Below are 24,090 nucleotides of genomic sequence, written 5' to 3'. Positions count from 1 at the left end.
AGGGGAAGCCATAAAGGGATTACATGAAATGGATTGGTGAGTAAAATGAATATACTGAAACTTCTTTTACATAGGCAGGAATAAGATAGTTAACAGTTAACAACATGCTAACACTAAGGGGCTTGTTGGTTCCTGCTCTGGTGGGATGCCTGCTGAGAGTGGGTAGGAAGGAATTTGGATGTAAGCAGTGTCGGTTTCATGAGGTATGAATAATGTGAGAAAGAGGCAAGGGAGTCTGAGGTAACAAGATTTGATCATGTCGACTGACTGAACAGTGAAAAATTGGTAGAATGAAGTAATGGAATTTCCTGATGGGGTTGAAAGACTGTTGGGTTGAAGTACTAGAGGAAGTGAGGTGAAGGATATTTTCCCCTTCAGACATCAAATATATTTAAAATAGGACAGTCTCTATTTTTACCACCATACTGGTTTTAGAAAACATGGTTGATTATTAGCTATATTGCAGTAGTGGTTACTAAATGGTAATATGTGAATTCTATCATTCCTTCTTCATTTACTATCTGGAATCTTTTCTAAAGAAAGAATTTCCCTCAAGTTTGGTTAACTGGAAGTACAGTTTGTATAGGAAAGGCAGAATAAATTTATTCTTTTCTTTAGGTTTTCAGGGTATTGAATTGGTTCTCTAGAATCTCCCAAGAGTTTGTTCTTACTATTATTACTGTTATTACACACGGATCTTAACACATTTGGTATGTTTCAAACCATTGTAATTAGTTTCTTTTTGAAGCTCAAATATTCTCATCTTTGGTTATCTCTTCAAGATGGCTTCTGAGTAATTTATAACACATCCCTAGAAGTCTTTGATAGTATACTACATTTCTGGTATGACAGGTTATTTCAGAATCATTTCAAACATTTCTGTCCCTAGGCATGGAATCAGGCATCTCGATATGGTGACCTGAATCCTTTTTATTGGGAAATGGTATTTTGAGACCACAGTTACAGTGCTTATTGTCATGAAATGGTCATTGTTTCTAGACCTTTTATTGGGGGGGGGGGGAGTTGACAGAGCTAGGAAATATATTTTTAAAATTTTTTTAATAGCTTCATTGAAATATAATTTACATACTATACATTTTACCCATTAAAGTGTACAAGTCAATGTTTCTTTAAAATAAATATACTTACAAGTTTGTGCACCCATTACTATAATGTAATTTTAGAGCATTTTTGCGCCCCCTAAAAGAAATATACCCATTAGCAGTCAAACTCATATATGCTCCTTCCTTGTTCCTGTTTAATCAACCACTAATCTGCTTTCTGTCTCTATAAATTTGTCTATTCTAGACATTTTTTAAATAAGGAAAGGCTTTTTAAAAAATGTTTACTTTATTGAGTTTAGACAGAAAGGAAGGGCAAAAGAGAGAAAGAAACAAGAACATTGATTGTGGCAAATCAGCACTGCTAGTAATTTCAGGTCCTGAGGGAGAACAATGTGGAATGAAGAAAATAAATTTAAAGAGAAATAGGATGGAATCCTGAGGCCTCTGCAAGCTGATGGCAAGACAGAGCAAAACAGCCCAGGTTTGCTTTATTATGTAGCCATATGCAAATAAGGAAGTCTTCGATACAAAGTCATAAATCTCTAAGGCAACCCAAGAATTCTCCCAAGTGCAGAAACCCTCCACTGAAATTAACCAATATCAGAACAAACAAGGGGTGAGAGGAAGGGCATGTAAATTGCTTCTAGCAACTTAAGCAAGTGAAGTGGGGGGATGGGATGAGTGCAAATACTCAGCTTCAATGCCAATATGTAGGAGTGTGTGTGGGGGGAGAACAGCCTTTTCCTAAGCCTGGAACTACAAGAGCTTTGCTACTTGTAGTCTCCCACATATCCTCCTTTTCTTTTTTATTTTTAATTTGTGTGCTGAGATTTTCACTCATCTGATTTCCCAGTTTCCCAGATTCCAATTTGGAGGCAGTCTGGAAAAATGCAGAATAAATACAAAATTAATACTGCCCATGCTAACAGATTTCCAAACAAGTGTCCTAATACATTAAAGGGATTAAAGCCTTTTAGATTATCAAGAAATTCTTAGTGAATACAGCAGGATTTATAATAGAGTCTTTGCTCTTTTGAATGTCCTTAATATGTTAATGCAAGTCCATGCTGACACCATCACAGTTCCACAGTTCCTGTAGATACAACCCAACCCCAGTTCAGTCCCATTGAGAACTGTCACAAGGAGCAGGAGTCACACTCAGGAAAAGTCCTCATGGCACTGGAACTGTTGTCACATTCTCACTCTCTGTAACTGGGTTTCAGGTCCCATGACCACTGCTTCCAGCACATTAAACTTTTGCTTTAAGCTTAATGGACATTCTGGATCTCTTGAACCAGATTGCTTGCTAGGGGCTGATTGATGTCAATCTATGATGAAGTTTCACGTTACTTGTTCCTTGCTGGCATTCAAAGAGGACCTGTTGATGACAAAGCTGGAACATACCCTTGCCCCCAAGTCAGTAATTTGATTGAATTTTGCTGCTTAGGGCCAGTTAATATATCCCAGTATAACATGAGAGACTTAGGCCAATGCTCGGCTGGTATAAAATGCCTTTCATTTGCCACAAGTCCTGAGGAGGAAATATTCAAAAAAATTTTAAAGTAGAATAAATCTTATATAATTGCTCTTATGGGTGAGTCTCTCTTCCTGATTCATGGTGTCTTACCAAACTTTCAGGAACCCACCAGGGAGCCTTAGTACACCTAGGAAAAACACACATATCCTCTGCCCCACAGGAGAACAGGGTCTGGCCTTTGCCTCATTCCTGTGAGCAGGTCCTTCCATTGTACTTCAAGGAAGGCTTTCCTTGTTGTATTCCAGAGTCTCTCAGCCACTGAATGGCCCTGTACATCAATATTCCAAAAAAATGTTTTTAAGTAGAAAGAATGATAAAGAAGATTTGCAGGAATTCCAGGGTATGACTCCCCCTTTTTTATTTTTTATAATTGACCTTTAAGTGTTTGCTGGGCATGCTTTACAATATCTTGGCCCTGAGAATTGCAAGGAATACTTGTCCTTAGGTCAATTCCAAAAGTCTGACAAAATATAGTAAATGCTTTTATAAGTAACGCTCCCATACCTTTCAAAACATTTCTGTTGACCAAAAGGCAATCTAGAGAGCACATAAGGCTGAAAAAATCCAGTATGACTTTTGTTATCTTCCCATTGTAAACCTCCCCCCAAAACTTAGAGCAGGGGTCCCCAAACTTTTTACACAGGGGGCCAGTTCACTGTCCCTCAGACTGTTGGAGGGCCGGACTATAAAAAAACTATGAACAAATCCCTATGCACACTGCACATATCTTATTTTAAAGTAAAAAAACAAAACGGGAACAAATATAACATTTAAAATAAAGAACAAGTAAATTTAAATCAACAAACTGACCAGTATTTCAATGGGAACTATGCTCCTCTCACTGACCACCAATGAAAGAGGTGCCCCTTCTGGAAGTGCGGTGGGGGCCGGATAAATGGCCTCAGGGGGCCGCATGTGGCCCGCGGGCCGTAGTTTGGGGACCCCTGACTTAGAGCTTTGTTAAGGATATTTACTTTGCCCTAAGCCTCCTAGCTGGGTGACTGCTGCATAAGTGGGCTAGGAAGAAGGTCAGTGTTGCTCAGCAATAACAGATATATCAGCTCCCGTATCTAAAAGTCTTTTGTATTGGTAAGTCTATTTCAGGGCATCTGAGGTGCCAAATTCCCAATTTCCTTGGGGCTCCTTTTGCAGGATGTTGCTTGACAAACAGCCAACTTCCTGAAGCAGCTTGAGACAAATTGTTGAAATGACTTATCAGGGCCCTGCTTAATTTTGCTTAATTCCTTTGTTTCATCTACTTAAGTACAGCTTTACACACAAGACAATTTACAGCACAGAAATACAAGTATAACACATAACTTTGATTAATCCTAATACCCCTTATAAAGCACCAACCAAATTAGCAAGTCTTTAGGATCCACATTCCATTCTATTTAAATTTAAATGAGCGCTCTTTACAAATTCCAATTTTAAAGGAAAAAAATATAGGGATGATACTTATTTTATTTTTTCTCAATATTAGAGCCGGCATTTCCAATTTTTCTGTGCAAGAACTTAATTCAGGCCTTAAAAAATCACATTTTAGAGAACATCAGACAAAAACTAAACAGAAACAAGAACCAGACAAACCAGAGAGAAACCTGGGATTTCAGAGCACAACCAGACTAGAAAGATACCTGCCTGATCTCAGGGCATTTTCTGATAGAGGGACTGACAATGGATGGGACTAAAAAAAACTTCCCTGAATAAAAAAACCTCGGCAACTGCTGGGAAATTCTGTTACCAGATCCATCAGGAGTCCCCCCTCTAAATTCCAGGCAAAGAATAGGAAAGAAACAAAATGACAGTATAGAGGACTGTAGCTAAAACATTAAAGAAAATCAGATCATAACAGGAAAAGCTGTAACTTTTCTAATACCCAAGTCTCCTATCCATTCTCAAATTGTATAGCTTCTGTTAACCTCAGGTTGACTATGCTGAGATTTCTCTACCTCAGTATTAGCTGAGTACCAAACTAATTTGATGGGGCTGGGCAGGGCCCTGTTGTCAATTTCCCTGAATTGCCTGCCCCTGGACAATATATGTATACTTAGATCTACATTCATTTGCCCAGTGTTTCCCTTCCCTACAGCGTGGGCAGAGGTCAGAAGCTTTAGGAGCTGGCTGCCCTTGAAGGGAGGCTGAGACTGATATCTGGGGGGAGTATGGCAATTTCTAGCAAAATGTCCTAAACCCCCACATTGGAAACAAGATCCACTGGCAGAAGTACTTCCCTGACCGTCCTCCTTTTGTTTGTTCTGCCATATATCAAAGTATTGTCCTGGAGTCCTCCCCTGAATCACTGAGGCAATAGCCAGACCTTGCATGTATGAAAGCCCAATATCAGTGCATATCCTGATGTAATCCCCTATATCTCAAGCCTGATCTAAAGCTTGTTGGAACAGGAATCTCCAAAGGTCTGAGACAGAGACCCTGGGAGCAACCTGATAAGGGCAAGGAAGAGCAGAAAGTTGAGCATAAGAAGGAGCAGAGGGTGTAGGAGGCATCAAGGTTAAGGCGGCCGTAGCTGTGACACCCTCATTATCTCCCAAGTCATCCTCAGACTCCAAGGTCTTCTTAAATGAAAATATTTGTTGAAAAAGAAAAGGCCCCTTTCTATTGACCCTAACTGTCCCATAATTTCTTATTCCTGACTATGCTCTCTCCAGAAACTTTACTCATTGTGCACACTTGGAGAGTTCCGTCACCTGACTTTAGTTTAGTTTTCTCGTTTCCAGGTCCCTGTTTGGGTGCCACTTTCCATGAACCAACGCAACCAGTAATTCCAGGTCCTGAGGGAGAACGATGCAGAATGAGGACAATAAACTTAAAGAGAAATAGGATGGAATCCTGACGCCTCTGCAAGCTGATGGCAAAATAGAACAAAACAGCCCCTAGTTTGCTTTATTATATAGTCATATGCTAATAAGGAAGTCTTCAATACAAAGTCATAAATCTCCAAGGCAACCCAAGAATTCGCCCAAGTGCAGAAACCCTCCACCCTGCATAACTGAAATTAACCAAACATCAGAACAAACAAGGGGTAGAGGAAGAGCATGTAAATTGCTTCTAGCAACTTAGGCAAGCAAGTGAAGTGGGGGGATGGGATGAGTGTAAATACTCAGCTTCAATGCTGATATGTAGGCTTGGGGGGGAGAATTTAGCCTTTTGCTAAGCCTCAAGCTACAAGAGCTTTGCTACTTGTAGTCTCCTATCATCCATCAGTTCCTGTATGTGCCCTGATTATGATTGAACCGGCAACCTCTGTGCTTTGGAACTATGGTCTAACCAACTGAGCCATCCAGCCAGGGCCAGACATTTCGTATAGGTGAAATCATAGAATATGTAGTCTTTTGTTGACTGACTTCTTTCATTTGATATTTTCAGGATTCATTAATGTTGTAGCAGGAAATATATTCTTAACCCAAATAGGCTTTATGAATTCAAACTGCTATTTCCATTAAAAAATTTAAAATTATAAAACTTTTGCTTTGGTTTTATTTTTGTTTTTTGTTTGCTCATCTATCCATCCGTTCACCTATAGATCTAAATAAGGCAGTTTCAATATTATCAATATTTACAATATTTCTACTTCAAATAATTTTATATTTCTTTATAGATCTGTTTGTCCTTAGGGTATATCCCTCTATAGAATTACAGTCCAATTATTTTGTTTTAAAGTAACAAGAACTAATTTCTCTGTGTGGTTAAGCCATAAATGTGATATATGATTAGGTTCATTTGTTTTATTTTACTTTTGATTTTTAGGTTTAGCTTTTGTTTTTATATTTTTTAATTTTTTTATAATTATGTAAAACATTTAGATGGTCGGAAGGTCAAATATGTAGAACAAGTATATTAAAGTATATACAAAACAAAATGAAATAATGTTTTTAGTCTATTGTATATCTACCACCTTGTTTCTTCTCTGCTTCTATTAGTAACTTTTAACTTTTTTTTTTAGCTTTGGGGGTTATACTCTATTTTTTAAATATAAAATATTTTTTGTGTTTATATATTCATGTCACCTCTTTTAGATAAGTTTAAGTTATAGTTTACTATTCATGTCGTTTTTCTCTCACTTTTTTTCAGCTCATTCATTTAAGTAAATATGAAGATTGACTTGACAAGTTGATTAAAAAACCTGTTGAGAACTGTGGAATTTTATTAATTTTATAGATAATATTGGGAAAATAGCACCTTGACCATGCTGACTTTTTTATTTTTAAGTATAGTATTTATTTAGAATCAGTTTTAGGACTTTCAATAAATTGAATGAATTTTCTTGATTAGACTCTTACATGGGTTTCGTTTGAACAAGAGGATTTTACTTTAATTATTATTTCTCTGATGCTCTTCTTTTCTTTATGTAAATTCAAGTTTCTGACCTATATAATTTTCTTCTCTTTTAACATTTCTTGCAAGGTAAGTCTACTGGTGATGAGTTCCCTCAGTTCTTGTTCATTTGAAAACGTCTTTACTTCTTTACTTTTGAAGGTTCATTTTCCTAGATAATTTTTTTTTAAGCATGGGAGAGAGAGAAGGAGAGAGAGAGAGAGAGAGAGAGACAGGAAGGAAGAGGGATGAGAAGCATCAACTCGTAGTAGCGTCACTTTAGTTGTTCATTGATTGTTTCTCATATGAGCCTTGACTAGGGAACTCCAGCTGAGCCAGTGACCCCTTGCAACTTTGGGCTCAAGCTAGTGACCTTGGGCTTCAAGCCAGCGATGATGGGGTTATGTCTAGGATCCCACGCTCAAGCCGGCAACCCTATGCTCACACTGGTGAGGCTGTGCTCAAGCTGGATGAGCCTGTGCTCATGCCAGAAACCTTGGGGTTTTGAACCTGGATTCTCAGTGTCCCAAGTTGACACTCTATCCACTGCACCACCACCTTGTCAGGCTTGGATAGATATTCCTTGATTGGTAGGTTTCTTATTTTTTTCACACTCTCAATATATCACACCATTCATTCTCTCCTTGTTTATATAGTTTTTGATGAAAATTCTGCTGTAATTCTTATCCTTGTTGCTTTATAGGTAAGGTGTTATTTTTCTCTTGTTTCTTTGAAGGTTTTTCTCTTCTTTGTATTAATCTTCAGTTTTAGTATGGAATGCCTTTATGTAGTTTTTATTTGTGATTTATTTTGCTTGGTGTTCTTTGAACACGATGGATGTATGATCTGATGTTTGTCATTAATTTAGAAGATTCATAGCCCTTGTTACTTAAAATATTTCTTCTGGTCTTGCTTTGTTCTTTTGGTATTATATCGATAGTTGTGGATATATTATATTGTCTCATAGTTTGGATGTTCTATTTTACTTTAAAAATTTTATTGACTTTATTAGGGCAACACTTGTTAACATAATTATACCAGTTTCAGATACCCAATTCTACAACACATCTTTATATATGGTATTGTGTGTCTATCCTCCCTCCCCCAGTCAAATCTTCATCCATCACTCTTTATGCCTCCATACCCTCCTTCACCAGCCTCCCTCCTGGCAGTCACCACACTGTTGTCTGTGTCCCTGGGTTTTTTTTTTTGTTGTTGTTGTTGTTCTTTTTTGCTCTATACTGCCACCTCCCTTGCCCAGCCTCCTCCCACCCTGCCCCCATATTTTGCTTTCTATTGTTTTTTCTTTTTTTTGCATTTTGGTTTGGGAAGTCACTATTGATCTATCTTCAAGTTCACTGATTGTTTCCACAACCATGTTGAGTCTACCAATGAGGTCACTGAAGGCATTCTTCATTCCTGTTAATGTTTTTTGGATTGCTAGCATTTCTTTTGATTCTTTCCACTTACATTTCACTTTTAATTCTCCTACTTTTTCCATTAGAGCCCTCAACATATTAATCTTAGTTACTTTATATTCTACTGCACCTTTTTCTGTTTAAGTTATTGTGCCAGGCCATAAAGAAGCCATCTGAGCAGTGCCTGCCATAAGTGGTTCACAGTCCTAGGGAGACAACAAATAAACATAAACTATGGCAGAGTGATAAATGCCACAAGTTGGGTAACTTACGCTTATGTATATGGAAGTATGATAGATCCAGCTAGGGGGATATCCCAATCAAAGATTAAAGTAATTTTATCTCCTCAAGAATAAGATGATATTGGTCTAATGAAAGAGCTGGTCAGTTATCGGGAGATAGTTTCCAAGTAGGGGAAAATAATATGCAGTGACTTTTAAGGTAGCAAGTGCTCTGTCTTTTAAGAAAGGCACACAGTTATAAATGTGCCCCCTTCCCCTGACCCTGTGATTTAAACGTATGTTTCCAAATGGGGTGGTAGAGCCTGGAATCCAGAGATACATGGGAATAGTGGAGAAGAGACTAAGGAAGAGTTGGGGTGGTGGTGGAAAGAAAATATTCAGTATCCACCATGGAACCATATTACCAGTGTATATGTTAGCTCTGGCTATCTAGAGAATTGCTTTGGAAAATGCATCCAGGAGTAGGGATGTTAGTGATTTCAGGGTGTTGGGAAAAATTTAGATTAAAACCAGCAGAAGTGATGGTAATGATGATGATGATGATTGATGAAGAAGTAGTGCACAAGTTGTTAGGTACATTTGAACTGTATCATAGCTCATTTCAGGAGGATATTATAAATAGTAGTTTAGAAACAACAAATTAATATACCTCACAGTAAGTTCTTTGTAAAGGGGGATGAAAAATAACATTTGCTTTGGACAGAACATCTAGTCTGAGAATTTATTTCTAAAGTTTTCCCCCAGTTTGTTTAACTTTCAATTATTCTAGTATATTATTTTTTCCCCTGAAGACTTTCCAGTTGCTTCTGATTTGCCTATAACACCTCTCCACTTCTTTTTATTCCAACATAGCTAATTTACTTAACTTTAAGATAGAATCTTAATCCTAACTTCATGTGGGAGGTATTTTTGAGCTCCATTCCAAAATAAGCTGAGGGACTTTTGTTTTGTGCTTTCTAAGCATACTACTTCTCAAAAGTTTATTGCAATGGAGGGACTTTGGGTTACTACTCAGGGACCTAGAGAGCTACAAAAAGCATTGCATCCATTATTAAAAGGAAAAAACTAGACAAGCTACAAATTAACACTTTTTTTTTGATCCATCAGAGAAATTAGGTCACAGGGCTACCAAGTAATCTAAAATGTGAGGAAAAGCAGATGCCTTTGGGTGTAGCAGCACTTGAGCCTTTGACTCAATTGGGATGGACACTTCAGATGCCATATAAGCCAGTAAGAAGATAAAGCTAAACTTTTTAAAAAAATTATCAAAGATCAAAAGTTGGCTAGGAAGAGTGTAGAACCACTGAGGGAGTTGCAAATTTGGGGAATTTTTCATCCCTTTTAGGTTTTTCCTTCAGGAATTTCACTAGGAGCTCATAGAGAAGTTGGGGGAGAATCCTGAGATATCTTCCTTATGGTGCTGGCTGGCAAAAGGGAACAATAGACCAGACCCATCTTCCCTACAGAACAAAAACTTTAATTGACACAATGAAAAACAACAAAAATTGTTGCTTCAGGGCACTGGTGGAAACTTATTGCTGTTTAGAAAAGGGATCTGAAAAAAAGCAGTACCTTTGGGAATTGGGAAGGACTAACACTACAGGGACATAGTGCCTGCGAAAGGTTTAGGCTTAGTAAGAACAGAGAGACCACTTTTCTATACCTACCCTACCCCATTAGACAGACATGTATTAAATTAAAATAACAGTGTAATATACCTGGGAGTCCTGCAAGAGAGAGTCTCTCTCAGGCAGCATAAGTGGAATAACCAAAGCCAAGGGAGAAATATACTTTGAGTAAAGAAGGATGGCAAACCAACCCATACCTTAAACATAGGTATCTTTAGAAGAATTTGAAATTTTTGATGCACCCAGAGTAACTATAGCAATGACAAAACAAACCTCAAAACTCACCTAACTGCTGACTGTATTAGCATAACCCCCTACATTAAAAACCTAGCAGAAGTAAAGGCATGCTCATTGCTAAACATAAGTATTTAACTTTATATCTGAGGTACTACCCACAATGTCCAGCTTTCAACGAAAATTATGAAGTATATGGGAAGGCAAGGAATAAAACCACTTAGGCCCTGGCTAAATAGCTCAGTTGGTCAGAGCATCATCCCAACGTGCAGAGTTTGCCAGTTCAGTCCCTGGTCAGGGCACATGCAGGAACAGATCGGTGTTCCTCTCTCTCCCTCTCTCTCTCTCTCTCCCTCCCCTTCTCTCACTAAAACCAATGAATAGTACAAAAATTAAAAAAAAGAAAAAGCACTTTAAAGAGATAAAACAATCATCAGAACCAGACTTAGATATGATGTAGACATCGGAACAACTCAATAGAAATTTAACAACGATAATGGATCAGATGGGTAATTTCAGGAGAGATATGGAAAATATACAAAAGAATAAAAAATGATAGAAATCAAAATCAGAGTAACAGATGAAGAATTTGTATAACAGACTCATTAGTAGATTGGACAGCTGGGGAAATAATTTTCTATAGATCAATAGAAATTAGGTATACTGAAACACAATGGCAAAAAGAAAGGGTGAGAAATACCAGAATAGAGCATCCAAGAGGTATGGGCAATATCAAAAGTCTCTTCTCTGTATTAAGTGGAATCCCAGAGAAGAGAGAATGAGGAAGAAAATATGTTTAAGTAAATAGTGGCTGATACTCTTCCAAAATTAATGACATCAAACCACAGATCCAAAAATCTGAGAGACCACCAAGCAAGATAAATGCAAACAAAAACAAAAACTACATTTAGGCATATCAGATATAAGCTGCTGAAAAACAAAGATAAGGAAAAAATTCTTGGAAAACAAGAAAATAAACATTACCTACTGAAGAACAAGGATAAAAATCATACACAGCAGACTTCTTATCAGATACTATGCAAGCAAGAAGACAATCGAGACAATTTTTTAAAGTACTATGAAAGAAAAAATGGTGTCAATCCAGGATTCTATACCATGCAAAAATAGTCTTCAAAAATGAAGAATAAAGACTTTTTCAGACAGAAATCATCACTAGCAGACCTCTTCTGCAGGAAATGCTAAAGGAAATTCTGTAGGGAGAAGGAATATGATATTACTCAAAGTTGGATCTGCACAAAGAAATGAAGAACATTGGAATTGGAATAAATAAAGGTAAAATAAAATTCATTTATTTTTAATTTCTCTAAAAGGAAAATGATTGTCTAAAGTAAATATTGTATGTTTATGGCATAACTAAAAGTAAAGTATATGACAACTATAGTACAAAGTATTGGAGGGAGGGATTTGGAATATATTGTAGTAAGTTTCTGTACTACAAAAATTATTTAAAGCTAGACTTAGATGAGGGAAAATGGATTCTGTAAAATCTAGGGAAACCACTAACCTATTCAGAAATCTAAATAAGAAATCAATAGAGATAAAACAAATAATAAAAATTGTCCAATTAACTAAGCCAAGGGGACAGGTGAAAAAACAGAACAAATGGAGCAGATAGAAAACAGCTAAGAAGACAAAAGATGTTAGTCCAACTATATCAATAATTATTTTAAATGTGATTGATTTAAACACACCAATTAAAAGATAAAAATGGAGTTTATCACATTGAATAAGATTCCCTAAATGCTATTTACAAAAAGCCTATTTTAAATATTATAATACACTAAAAATAAATGATGGAGAAAAATATATCACAGAAATACCAAAACAAATATGGTTGCAATTTTAATATTAGACAAGTAGACAATAGAACAAGGAATATTTTAGGGGTGAAGAGACACATTATATAATGATAAAGGGGTGGACTCTTTAAGGGATGATTCTTAATCATAAGAAATAATTATTTCTAAATGTGCTTGTGGCGAACAACAGAGCTCCAAAATATATGAAGCAAAAATTGATAAAGTTGAAAGGGAAATAGACAAATACACAATTATAGCTGGGGACTTCAAAGCTTCTCAGTAATCAAAAAAAGGAGGTAGAAAATCAGTAAGATTATCGAACACCTGAAAAACATTTAACCAACATTTAAATGCTCAATGTCAGTTTTTCAGAGTTTAAATGTTAATGATAGCCCTGGCTGGTGGCTTAGTGGGTAGAACTTTGGCCCAGCATTTGGACGTTATTGGTTCGATTCCTGGTCATGGCACACAGGAGAAGCAGCTATCTGCTTTCCCCTCATTTCTCCCCCTTTTCTCCCTCTTCCCCTCCTGCAGCCAGTGGCTTGATTGGTTTGAGTGTGACCCCGGGCACTGAGGATAGCTCTGTTGCAGCACATCAGCCTCAGGTGCTAAAATTGCTCCATACTCAAGTATTGGCCCCAGATTGGGTTGCCAGGTGGATCTCTATGAGGGCACATGCAGGAGTCTGCCTCACTATCTCCCCTACTCTCAACCTAAAAAAAAAAAGTTAATGACATTTATAGAACAATCTACCTTACAACAGCAGTGCCAACGAACATTCATCGAGATAGATCATACTTTGAATCATAAAACAAATGTTAGTAATTTCAAAGCAATACATGTTATTTAAAGTATATTCTCAGACATAGTAGAATAAAACTAGAAACCAAAAAATGAAAGATATCTGGGTAGTCTTCAAATACATGGAAATTAAATAACACACTTCTAAAGCCCTTGGGTCAAGAGGAAATCTCACAGGAAATTAAAACAACTTTTATTGAAAATGCAACATCACAATATGTGGGATCCAGCTAAATCAGTACATAGAAGGAAATTCACAGCACTAAATGCTATAAATATAAACTAAAAAGCTTGACTTAGTTCTAACTTCTGCTTTAAGAAACTAGAGAAAAAAAGCATATTAAACCCAAAGAAAACAAAAAGAAGAGGATATTAAAGATTAATGCAGAATTCAATAAAATTGAAGATCATAACAATGACAGAGAAAAATGGGTGAGCCAAAAACTGGTTTTTGGTAAAGATCAATGAAATTTTGAGCCTCTAGACCAGGGGTCTCAAACTCAACTCAGCATGTGGGCCGCAGAGCAAGATCACAGCTGTTCGGCGGGCCGCACTAGGTCTACAAAAGGCAACTGTTACGCAACACTTTTCTCACTGCAGTTGAAAACAAAAAAAAAATCAGTACAACAAGCACAATCGTACATACAGTTTACTCAGTGTCACAAAACGACCAGAAACTGTAGTTCGCATCACAACTGCTGTTAACTAAGCTAATATCTAGCTAGGATGCTAGAGAAATGAAAAATACAAGTAGGCCCCTAGGTTTACTTAATTTTATCCAAAATATTTTGAACTTCGTGGATTAGTCTGCGGGCCGCACAAAATTGTTCGGCGGGCTGCGAGTTTGAGACCCCTGCTCTAGACAGACTGACCTTGGAAAAAAAGAGATAAGCCACAAATTGCCAATATTACGGTTGGAAGATGGGGCATCACACTCACTCAACAGATCTTAAAAGGATAATAAAGGAATACTACATATAACTCTATGCCCATGTATTCTATAGCTGAGATGAAGGGACTAAATTTTTGAAAGACACAAACTACCAAAATTTACTCAATAAGATATAACCTGAATAGTTATATATCTATAAATGAAATTTTGGTTAAAACCTATGACACCAAAAGAAAAAAAAAACCCCAAATTGGAGTATATCAAACTAAAAAAAAGCTGCATAGCAAAGGAAACCATCAACAAAATGAAAAGGCAACTGACTAAATGGGAGAAAACATTTGCAAATCTGATGAGTTAATATCCAAAATATATAAAAAACTCATACAGCTCAATAGCAAAAAACAATCCAATTTAAAAATGGTCAGGAAATCTAAATAGACATTTTTTTGAAGACAAACAGTTGGTGAGCAAGTACACAAAAGGGTGCTCACCATCAGTAATCATCAGGAAATGGAAATGAAAACCACAATGAGATACCACCTTACACCCCTTAGAATGACTATTATCAGAAACACAAGAAATAACGAATGTTAGCGAAAATGTGGAGAAAGGGGAATCCTTGTGCACTGTTGGTAGAAATGTAAATTGGTTAAGCCACTATGGAAAACAGTATGGAGATTCCTCAACAAATTAAAAATAGAACTACTACGTGATCCAGCAATTCCACTTCTGGCTATCCAAAGGAAATGAAAATACATATAATAGTAACTCCAAAAGATATTTGCAGCTCATGTTTACTGCAGCATTATTTACAGTTGCCAGGATGAAAACAATCTTATGTGTCCACTGATGGATGAGTGGGTTTTTAAAATGTGGTATATTTATACAATGTGATTTTATTTATCCATAAAAAACAATCTTGCCATTTGCAATCACATAGGTGAACCTTGAGGGCATTAAACTAAGTGAAATAACTCAGAGAAAGACAAGTACTATATGATCTCACTTATATGTGAAATCCGCCCCCCTAAAAAAGCAAAAATGCCCCACAAAAATATCAAGTTCAGTGATACAGAGAACAGATTGGTAGTTGCCAGCGGTGATGCGTATGTAAGAGAGAAATGGATGAAGTGGGTCAAAAGGTACAAACTTTGTTATAAAATAAGTAAGTCATGGAGATGTATTGTACAGCATGGCAACTATAGTTAATAATACTATATTGCATATTTGGAAGTTGCTAAGAGAGAACTTAGAAAAATCTCATTACAAAAAAAGAAATTTTGCAACTATCTAAGGTGATGAATGTTAACTAGATTACTTCCCAATGTATATACAAATATCTGATCATGTTGTGTACCTAAACTAATATAATGTTATATGTTAGTGATATCTAAATTCTAAAAAAGAAAGCTTTCTGGAAAGGAAACTTCATGCCCAGATAATTTCACAGTTTAAACAGCAACCATCTAAGGAAGAATGACAGAAATTCCTTATAAGCTCTTCCTGAAAATAGAAAAGGAGGAACACTTTCCTCCTTTTATGAAGCCAGCTTTACCCTGATACCAAAACTAGACAAAGACTTCATAAGAAAAGAAACCTACAAACCAATATTTATTATGCACGTAGAACCAAAAATTCTCAACATTGACTTAAAAATTGAATCTGTGCCTGACCTATGTTTGCACAGTGGATACAGCTTTAAACCTGGAATGCTGAGGTTGACACCCTGGGCTTGACACCCTGGGCTTGCCCAGTCAAGGCACATACCTGCTCCTCCCCTACTGCCTTTCTCTCTATCTCCTCTAAAGTCAATAAATCTTAAAAATTTGAATTGAGCAATATACAAAACATAATATGTTATAACCAAATGGGTTCATCTTGGGAATACAAAATAAATTTAAAGTTTATTATTGGAAAATCAGTTACTGTAATTCACCATATTCGGAGAGTAGAGAATAATCACATTGTCATCACACTAGATGCAAAAAAATCACCTGAAAAAATTCAACATTTATTCATAAAAAATAGTTCTCACAAGCTAGAAGTAAAAGGGGACATCCTTTAATAAAGGCCATCTTAAAAATAAACAAGCCTTGGCCGCTTGGCTCAGCGGTAGAGCGTCGGCCTGGCGTGCGGGGGACCCGGGTTCGATTCCCAGCCAGGGCACATAGGAGAAGCGCCCATTTGCTTCTCCACCCCCCCTCCTTCCTCTCTGTCTCTCTCTTCCCCTCCTGCAGCCAAGGCTCCATTGGAGCAAAGATGGCCCGGGCGCTGGGGATGGCTCCTTGGCCTCTGCCCCAGGGGCTAGAGTGGCTCTGGTAGCGGCAGAGCGCACCCCGGAGGGGCAGAGCATCGCCCCCTGGTGGGCAGAGCGTCACCCCTGGTGGGCGGGCCGGGTGGATCCCAGTCGGGCGCATGCGGGGGTCTGTCTGACTGTCTCTCCCCGTTTCCAGCTTCAGAAAAATAAAAAAAAACAAAAAAACCCACAAAAAACAAAACAAACAAGCAAAGCCAAAACAACATCAACAAAACCATAGAGCTCACATTACATTGTTGTTAAAGGGGAGATAATGAATGCTTTACTTCTAAGACTGGGAACAAGGCTAAGTTGTCCTCTGATACCAGCATTATTCACCATTGTATTAGAAGTACTAGCCAATGCAATAAAGCAAGAGAGAGACATAAAAAGCATACAAATTAGAAGAAAAAAATGTCTATTTCTAGACAACATAATTAAGTAGAAAACCCCAAAGAATCTACAAAAATCTCTTAGAACTATCAATCATTTTTATATTCCAGCAATGAACAATTGGAATTTGAAATAAAATTTAAAATGTCATTTTTTAGCATTGCCCCATATTAAATACTTAAAAATAAATTTCACAAAATATGTGTAGGTGCTGTGAGCTAATGGGAAAAAGAACTGTGATGAAAGAAAAAATAAATAGAAAATACATTACATTCATGGATTGGAAGACTTGTTTTCATTTCTCTTCAATTTGATTGATAGATTAAACATAATCCTAATCAAATTCATAGCAATCTTTTTTTGTAGCTATTAATGAGAATGGAGGTGGAACAAAAATAGAATGCAGAATATGAGAAATACATTTAATTGTACTGCAAATGTATGACATAACTTCACTGAAGGTGATGTGAACGAAACCCAGGTAATTTTGTAAAATATAACCCCTCCCCCCAATAGAGGACTTGTATTGCATCTTTAACTTATAAATATATCTTAGGAATTATCTGAATCTTGTTTCTGTAGTTGGACATCTCTTACTCTTTTACTAAGCCAGGAAACAGAAAATTTTCCATACTCCTCCTCCCCCATAAGCATTATGTTAACTTGTACTGGCCAGTACTGTGTCACATAGCCACTCTTAGCTGTGAGGGGGTGCTGGGAAAGTGAGTAACTGGCAAAGGGGAATAGGATTGCCTTCAGTGACCTAGATCATGACTCATTTATTGCTTGGAGAAGGTATGTTGCCACCGTGATAAATTGAGGTCTCGTTTTCAAAGAATAAAGTGAGGACAATGGTCATTTTTAGGTAGTCGTCATATCTGCCACATCTGGCCTTTAGGAATATGCTGGTTCTTCATCTTTAGCAAGGTATCAATATATATATATTTTTTACAGAATTTCACAATGCTGGTGTAGGGGAATTACTGAGATACCATCTTACTCTGCTGTCCTCTTAAAAGTTGATTATAATGGTTCTAGGAAAGTGGGGTTCCCAGAGTCACAGTGCTTATTAGTGGCAGAGAAGACTAGAAAGCAAATCTCTTTGCTCCCAGATTGCTATTCTTTCTCACTATAATTCACCTGGCCTAAAGTTTTTTCTAAAAGATCCTTTAGGAAAAAACCCCAAATGAATAACAAAATCAATTAAAACAAGCCAAAAACAACCAAAGAAAAAGTAAAAACAAAGCAGGATAGTAAAATAACAGATAAATTATCCTCAAATGAAAACTGGGAAACCTGTGCATGGGGGTGGGGGAGGACATCCACAGAGTTCCTTATCCACTAGTATTGCTTGAATCTATTGCAGTGGTGTATGTTTTATCAATTAAATTTGTATTTTGGGAAAATAATATGTGAATTTGTTTTTAAAAATCAAATAGTGCTACTAGACTTATAAAACTATACCCTGTTCCTTTTCTCCCCATTCCTAATTTCTATTCCCAGAGAGAAAACTTTGTAAGTGTAACTCCTCATTTTTACTCCATTTTTCTAAATTATTAGTTTACCCTGCTATTTTATAACATTTTTTAGATTTGTATTTTTTATTTAACTGTAGAAAATAATAACTTGCCACTACCAATATCTCTGACACACTTCACTCTCATATACAAACTTTCCACTCCTTTCTAGAAAGATAATTATGTCGCCATTTTGGTTAAATTCCCATTTAACTGGTACTTTAATATTTCTTTTTAAATGTGTCAATGCAATAAAATCCCTTAGGGTTTTGTTAGTTTTGTTATTTTCTTGGTTATGTTTTTATGAAGCTAGCTAGGTCCATGTGAACTGGTTATTCTCTGATACAGAACTATGGATAAATTCATGGGGCAGCTCCAGTTCATTTCCATTCCTTTGCATCTCTTATTCCATGTATGTACTCTTATTCATTTTCACCTCATACTTAAGCTCCACATGATCATATCACTCATCCTTGTCCTTATTAGCACCTCTGTCATATGAATATTCTTGGCCTTCCCGATGGACCCAAATATCATTTTGCTACAGCGTTACCTTAATTTTTTGTGGGTGCATGTTTCTGAAACCACAAAGCAATCCTGGTCTAATGGCTTTTATTCTGTTCTCCAGCTTTGCCTTCTTAGGTTCTGTCCATTCCCAGAAAGAAGAGGAAATGACTGAGTCCCAGGTAAATTTTAAATAGTATATTTTTTTCCCCTGCTTTATAGTGTAGTTAATGAGGATTGCAGCAATCTATATACTAAATTGGAAAATCTTACATAGATAAAACATATTTTCAGAGGAAATAGAGTTGGAAGATTAAAACCAGGAAAAAGTTAAAATATGGTTATGCAGAAAAATGTTCATTCAGAGAGATTAAAGTTGGGCTTCAATTTTGAATTACATTATTAGAGGTAAAACAAACCAGAACAAATTCATTACATAATTTGCATTGTACATAAGGATAAAAAGAACATTTCCAAGTAGAAGTAAGCTTTCCATTGGTACCTAGGTCAATGAGTACATTATAGTATGACCTCTTGTAGTTGATAAACCCAGCTTTTAAAAAAAAACTTTTTCTATTTATTTGAAAGACGGGAAAGGAAAGAGGGAGAGAGTGAGAAGAGTCAACTTGTTCCACTTAGTTGTTTCATTTAGTTGTGAATCCATTTGTTGCTTCTTGTGCCCTGACCAGGCATTGAACCTGTGACCTCGGCATGCAAGGATGACACTCCATCCACTTAGCCACATGGCCAGGGCTAAACCCAGCTTTTTTGAATGGTGTTTTTATCAATGATAAAATGAAGAATATATGTTAAAATAGCCCAACATTGGAAAAAACAGAAATGAAGATTACCAGAAAAAAGGGTAAATTATAGTATTGCATGTAATGGAAAACTACACAATAATAAAACAAATAGAAGATTACTGCTACTCAAAACAACATATAGTAGTTAAATCTCACAAAAATGTGCAGTAAGAGAAGCCAGAAATAAGAGTATATTCTATAAGGTTTCATTTATGTGAAGTTTGAAAAGTTGTAAAACGAAACTCGTTATAGAAACGAGAGTAGTGATTACCCTTGAAGGGGGTATTTACTGGGAAAGGGCATGAGGAATCTTCTGGAGTACTAAAATATTCTATATTTTGACCTGATGGTGGGTACACAAATATATATAATATAAATATCAGATTGTGATCCTGGCCAGTTGGCTTAGTAGTAGAGCATCAGCTTGGGTGTCCTGGGTTCTATTCCTGATCAGGGCACACAGGAGAAGTGCTCATCTGCTTCTCCACCCTTCCCCCTTCTCTCTCTTTCTTTCTCTCTCTCTTTCTCTTTCTTTCTCATACCCCCCCCCCCCCAGCCTTGATTGGTTCGAGTGCATGAGCCCTCTGTGCTGAGGATGGCTCTATGGAGCCTTTGCCTCCAATGCTAAAAGTAGCTCAGTTGGGAGCATGGCCCAAGATGGGCAGAGCATCGGCCCCAAATGGGGGTTGCTGGATGGATCCTGGTCAGGGCGCATGCAGAAGTCTGTCTCTCTAGCTCCCCTTTTCTCACTGTGAAAAAGAAAAAAAATGTATCACTTAAGATTAGTGCATTGTATCACATTATTTTATGCATGTCATACCTTATTATAAAAAAGAAAACTAGACTATCTTTTAAAAAATTTTTTATTTAGAAAACTAAATTTAATGGGGTGACATTGATCAATAAGAATAAATAGGTTTCAGGTAAATATTTTTATAGCTTTTAAACTGTGGATTATATTGTGTGACCATCACCCAAAGTCAAATCATTTTTTTGTCATCGTGTATTTTTCCCCTTTCACTCCCCTCCCCTCCAACCTCCCTAACCCTGTTAACTTTTATCTATGTCCATGAGTTTTATATCTCATCTGTGTGTTAAATCGTAGTTTTTAGCTTTTTCCAATTTACTTATTTACTCAGGATAATGTTCTCAAGGTCCATCCATGTTGTCGTAAATGGCAACATGTCATCATTTATTATGGCTGAGTAGTATTCCATTGTATATATGTTCGACATCTTCCTTCCTTAATTCTCTATCGAAGAACACCGAGTATTTCCATGTCTTGGCTGCTTTAAATAATGCTATGATGAACATGGGGGTGCATGTGTCTTTACATACTACTAATGTTTTCGAGGTTTTGGGGTAGATACCTAGTAGAGGGATTGCTGGGTCATATGGTCATTCTGTTCTTAATTTTTTGAGGAACCACCATACTTTCTTCTACAATGGTTGTACTAATTTACATTCCCACCAACAGTGAATGAGGATTCCTTTTTATCCATAGCCTCTCCAACACTTGTTGTTACTTGCCTTATTGCTCATAGGGAACTGGTGTGAGGTGGTTTCTCACTGTAGTTTTGATTTGCATTTCTTTAATAACGAGTGAGGATGAGCATCTCTTCATATATCTGTTGGCCATTTGTATGTCTTCATGGGAGAAGTGTCTGTTAAGGTCCTCTCCCCATTTTTTAATTGGATTGTTTGCTTGTATGTATCTGAGCTTTGTAAGTTCTTTATATATTTTGGATGTTAACTCCTAATCAGATCTGTTGTTTGCAAATATCATCTCCCATTTTGTTGGCTATTTGTTTTGTTGCCAGTTTCTTTTGCTGTGCAGAAGCTTTTTAGTTTGATATACTCCCATTCATTTATTTGTCCCTTTACTTCCGGCCAAATGCATAAATTATTTTCTACAGCCAAAGTCCATGAGTTTAGTGCCTATGTTTTATTCTATGTAATTTATTGTTTCAGGTCTTATATTTAGGTCTTTGATCCATTTTAAATTAATTTTTATGCAGGAAGACAAACCGTAGTCAAGTTTCATTCTTTTGCACATGACTTTTCAATTTTGTGTGTATGTGTGTGTGTGTCTGAAAGAGATAGACACAGCAAGGGACAGATAGAGACAGACAGACAGAAGGGAGAGAGATGAGGAGCACCAATTCTTGGTTGTGGCACCTTAGTTGTTTATTGATTGCTTTTTCATATGTGCCTTGACTGGGTGCGGGAGGGAGGGCAGTGGCGACAGCAGAGCAAGTGACCCCTTGCTCAAGCCAGCAACTTTGGGCTCACGACAGTGACCTTGGGCTTCAAGCCAGCGACCTTTGAGCTCAAACCAGCAACATGAGGTCATGTCTACATGTCTACAATCCCAGGCTCAAGCCAGTGACTCCATGTTCAATCTGGATGAGTCTGCACTCAAGCTGGCAAACTTGGGGTTTTGAACCTGGGTCCTCTACATTCCAGCCTAATGCTCTATCTGCTGTGCCACTGCTTGGTCAGGTAACTTTCCAGTTTTTCAAGCACTATTTATTGAAGGGGCTTTCTTTTCTGCATTGTGTGGTTTGGGCTCCTTTGTCGAAGATGATTTTATATATATATATATAGTTTTATTTCTGGACTCTCAATTTTATTCCAGGGGTCTGTGTGTCAGTTTTTTCTGTCAATACCATGCTGTTCTCATTATCACGGTTCTGTAGTATAATTTGAAGTCAGGTAGTGTGATACCTCTGGCTTCATTCTTTTCCTCAGAATTGGTTTGGCTATTTGGATTTTTTTATGGTTCTATACAAATCTAGTGATTTTCTGTTCCATTTCTCTATAACGGGTCGGGAACCTATGGCTCGTGAGCCAGATGTAGCTCTTTTGATGGCTGCATCTGGCTCGCAGACAAATCTTTAATGAAAAAAATAATAACGTTAAAAATATAAAACATTCTCATGTATTACAATCCATTCATTTCCTACCGCTCATGTTCATGGTTGTGGGTGGCTGGAGCCAATCACAGCTGTCCTCTGGGACAACACCAAATTTTTATTGGATAATACTTAACGTACACCGGTCGTTGTATCACTCTCATGGAATTAAATTTTAAAATATGTGGCATTCATAGCTCTCTCAGCCAAAAAGCTTCCCAACCCCTGCTCTATAAAATGACATTGGAATTTTAATGGGAATTGCATTAAGTTTGTATATTGCTTTGGGTAATATGACCATTTTAACTATGTTGAACCTTCCTATCCATGAACATAGAATATTTTTTCATTTCATTGTATATATATTTTTTTTTTTTTCATTTTTCTGAAGCTGGAAACAGGGAGAGACAGTCAGACAGACTCCCGCATGCGCCCGACCGGGATCCACCCGGCACGCCCACCAGGGGGCGACGCTCTGCCCACCAGGGGGCGATGCTCTGCCCATCCTGGGCGTCGCCATGTTGCGACCAGAGCCACTCTAGCGCCTGGGGCAGAGGCCACAGAGCCATCCCCAGCGCCCGGGCCATCTTTTGCTCCAATGGAGCCTTGGCTGCGGGAGGGGAAGAGAGAGACAGAGAGGAAAGCGCGGCGGAGGGGTGGAGAAGCAAATGGGCGCTTCTCCTGTGTGCCCTGGCCGGGAATCGAACCCGGGTCCTCCGCACGCTAGGCCGACGCTCTACCGCTGAGCCAACCGGCCAGGGCTCATTGTATATTTTTAAATTTTCTTTAATAATTTTTTGTAGTTTTCAGTGTATAAATCCTTTACATTCTTTGTTAAATTTCTTTTAGGTATTTTTTTCTTTGCAACTGTAAAAGGGATTATTTTTTTGAGTTAGTGTTCTGAAGTTTCATTATTGTCATATAGGAAAGCAATAGACTTTTGAATTTGTATCCTGTGACTTCACTGTACTGGTTTATTGTTTCTAATAGTCTTTCTGTGGAGTCTTTGGGGTTTTCTATATACAGGAGCATGTCATCTGCAAAAAGTGAAACTTTTACTTCTTTTCCAATATGGATGCCTTTTATTTCTTTCTCTTGCCTGATTGCTCTGGAGAAGACTTCTAGAACTATGTTCAATAAGAGTGGAGAGATAAGGCAGCCTTGTCTTGTTCCTAATTTTAGAGGAAAAGTTTTAATTTTTTCACCATTTAGTATGATGTTAGCTTATGGATTGTCATTTATGGCCTTTATTATATTGAGGTATTTTCCTTATGTACCCATTTTATTGAGTGTTTTAAACATAAAGGGATGCTATATCTTATCAAATGCCTTCTCTGCATCTATTGATATGATCATATGACTTTTGTTCTTTGTTTTGTTGATATGGTGTATAATGTATCGATTTTCATATGTTGAGCCATCCTTGTGCTCCTGGAATAAATTCCACTTAGTCGTGATATATTATTTTTTTTAATGCATTGCTGTATTTGATAGTATTTTATTTAGAATTTTTGCTTCTGTATTCATTAGAGATATTAGTATGTAGTTTTCTTTCTTTCTTTTTTTTTTTTTTTGCATTTTTCTGAAGCTGGAAACAGGGAGAGACAGTCAGACAGACTGCCGCATGCGCCCGACCGGGATCCACCTGGCACACCCACCATGGGGCGACGCTGTGCCCACCAGGGGGCGAT

General features: G+C 37.2%; 1 protein-coding gene across 1 annotated transcript in view; it reads left to right on the top strand.

Annotated features, from left to right (window-relative positions):
- LOC136380480 (zinc finger protein 569) overlaps positions 1-24,090 on the top strand; it is an 80,596-nt gene that overhangs the window by 5,585 nt on the left and 50,921 nt on the right. Inside the window, exon 2 of the mRNA XM_066348269.1 lies at positions 18,806-18,863. Within this exon, the coding sequence (XP_066204366.1) occupies positions 18,849-18,863 (15 nt within the window). The 5' untranslated portion in view covers positions 18,806-18,848. The remainder of the gene's footprint in view (positions 1-18,805; positions 18,864-24,090) is intronic.

The sequence above is a fragment of the Saccopteryx leptura genome, chromosome 9 (genome assembly GCF_036850995.1).
Source record: "Saccopteryx leptura isolate mSacLep1 chromosome 9, mSacLep1_pri_phased_curated, whole genome shotgun sequence".
NCBI lineage: Eukaryota > Metazoa > Chordata > Mammalia > Chiroptera > Emballonuridae > Saccopteryx > Saccopteryx leptura.
This window is presented reverse-complemented; position numbering and strand designations above follow the sequence as displayed.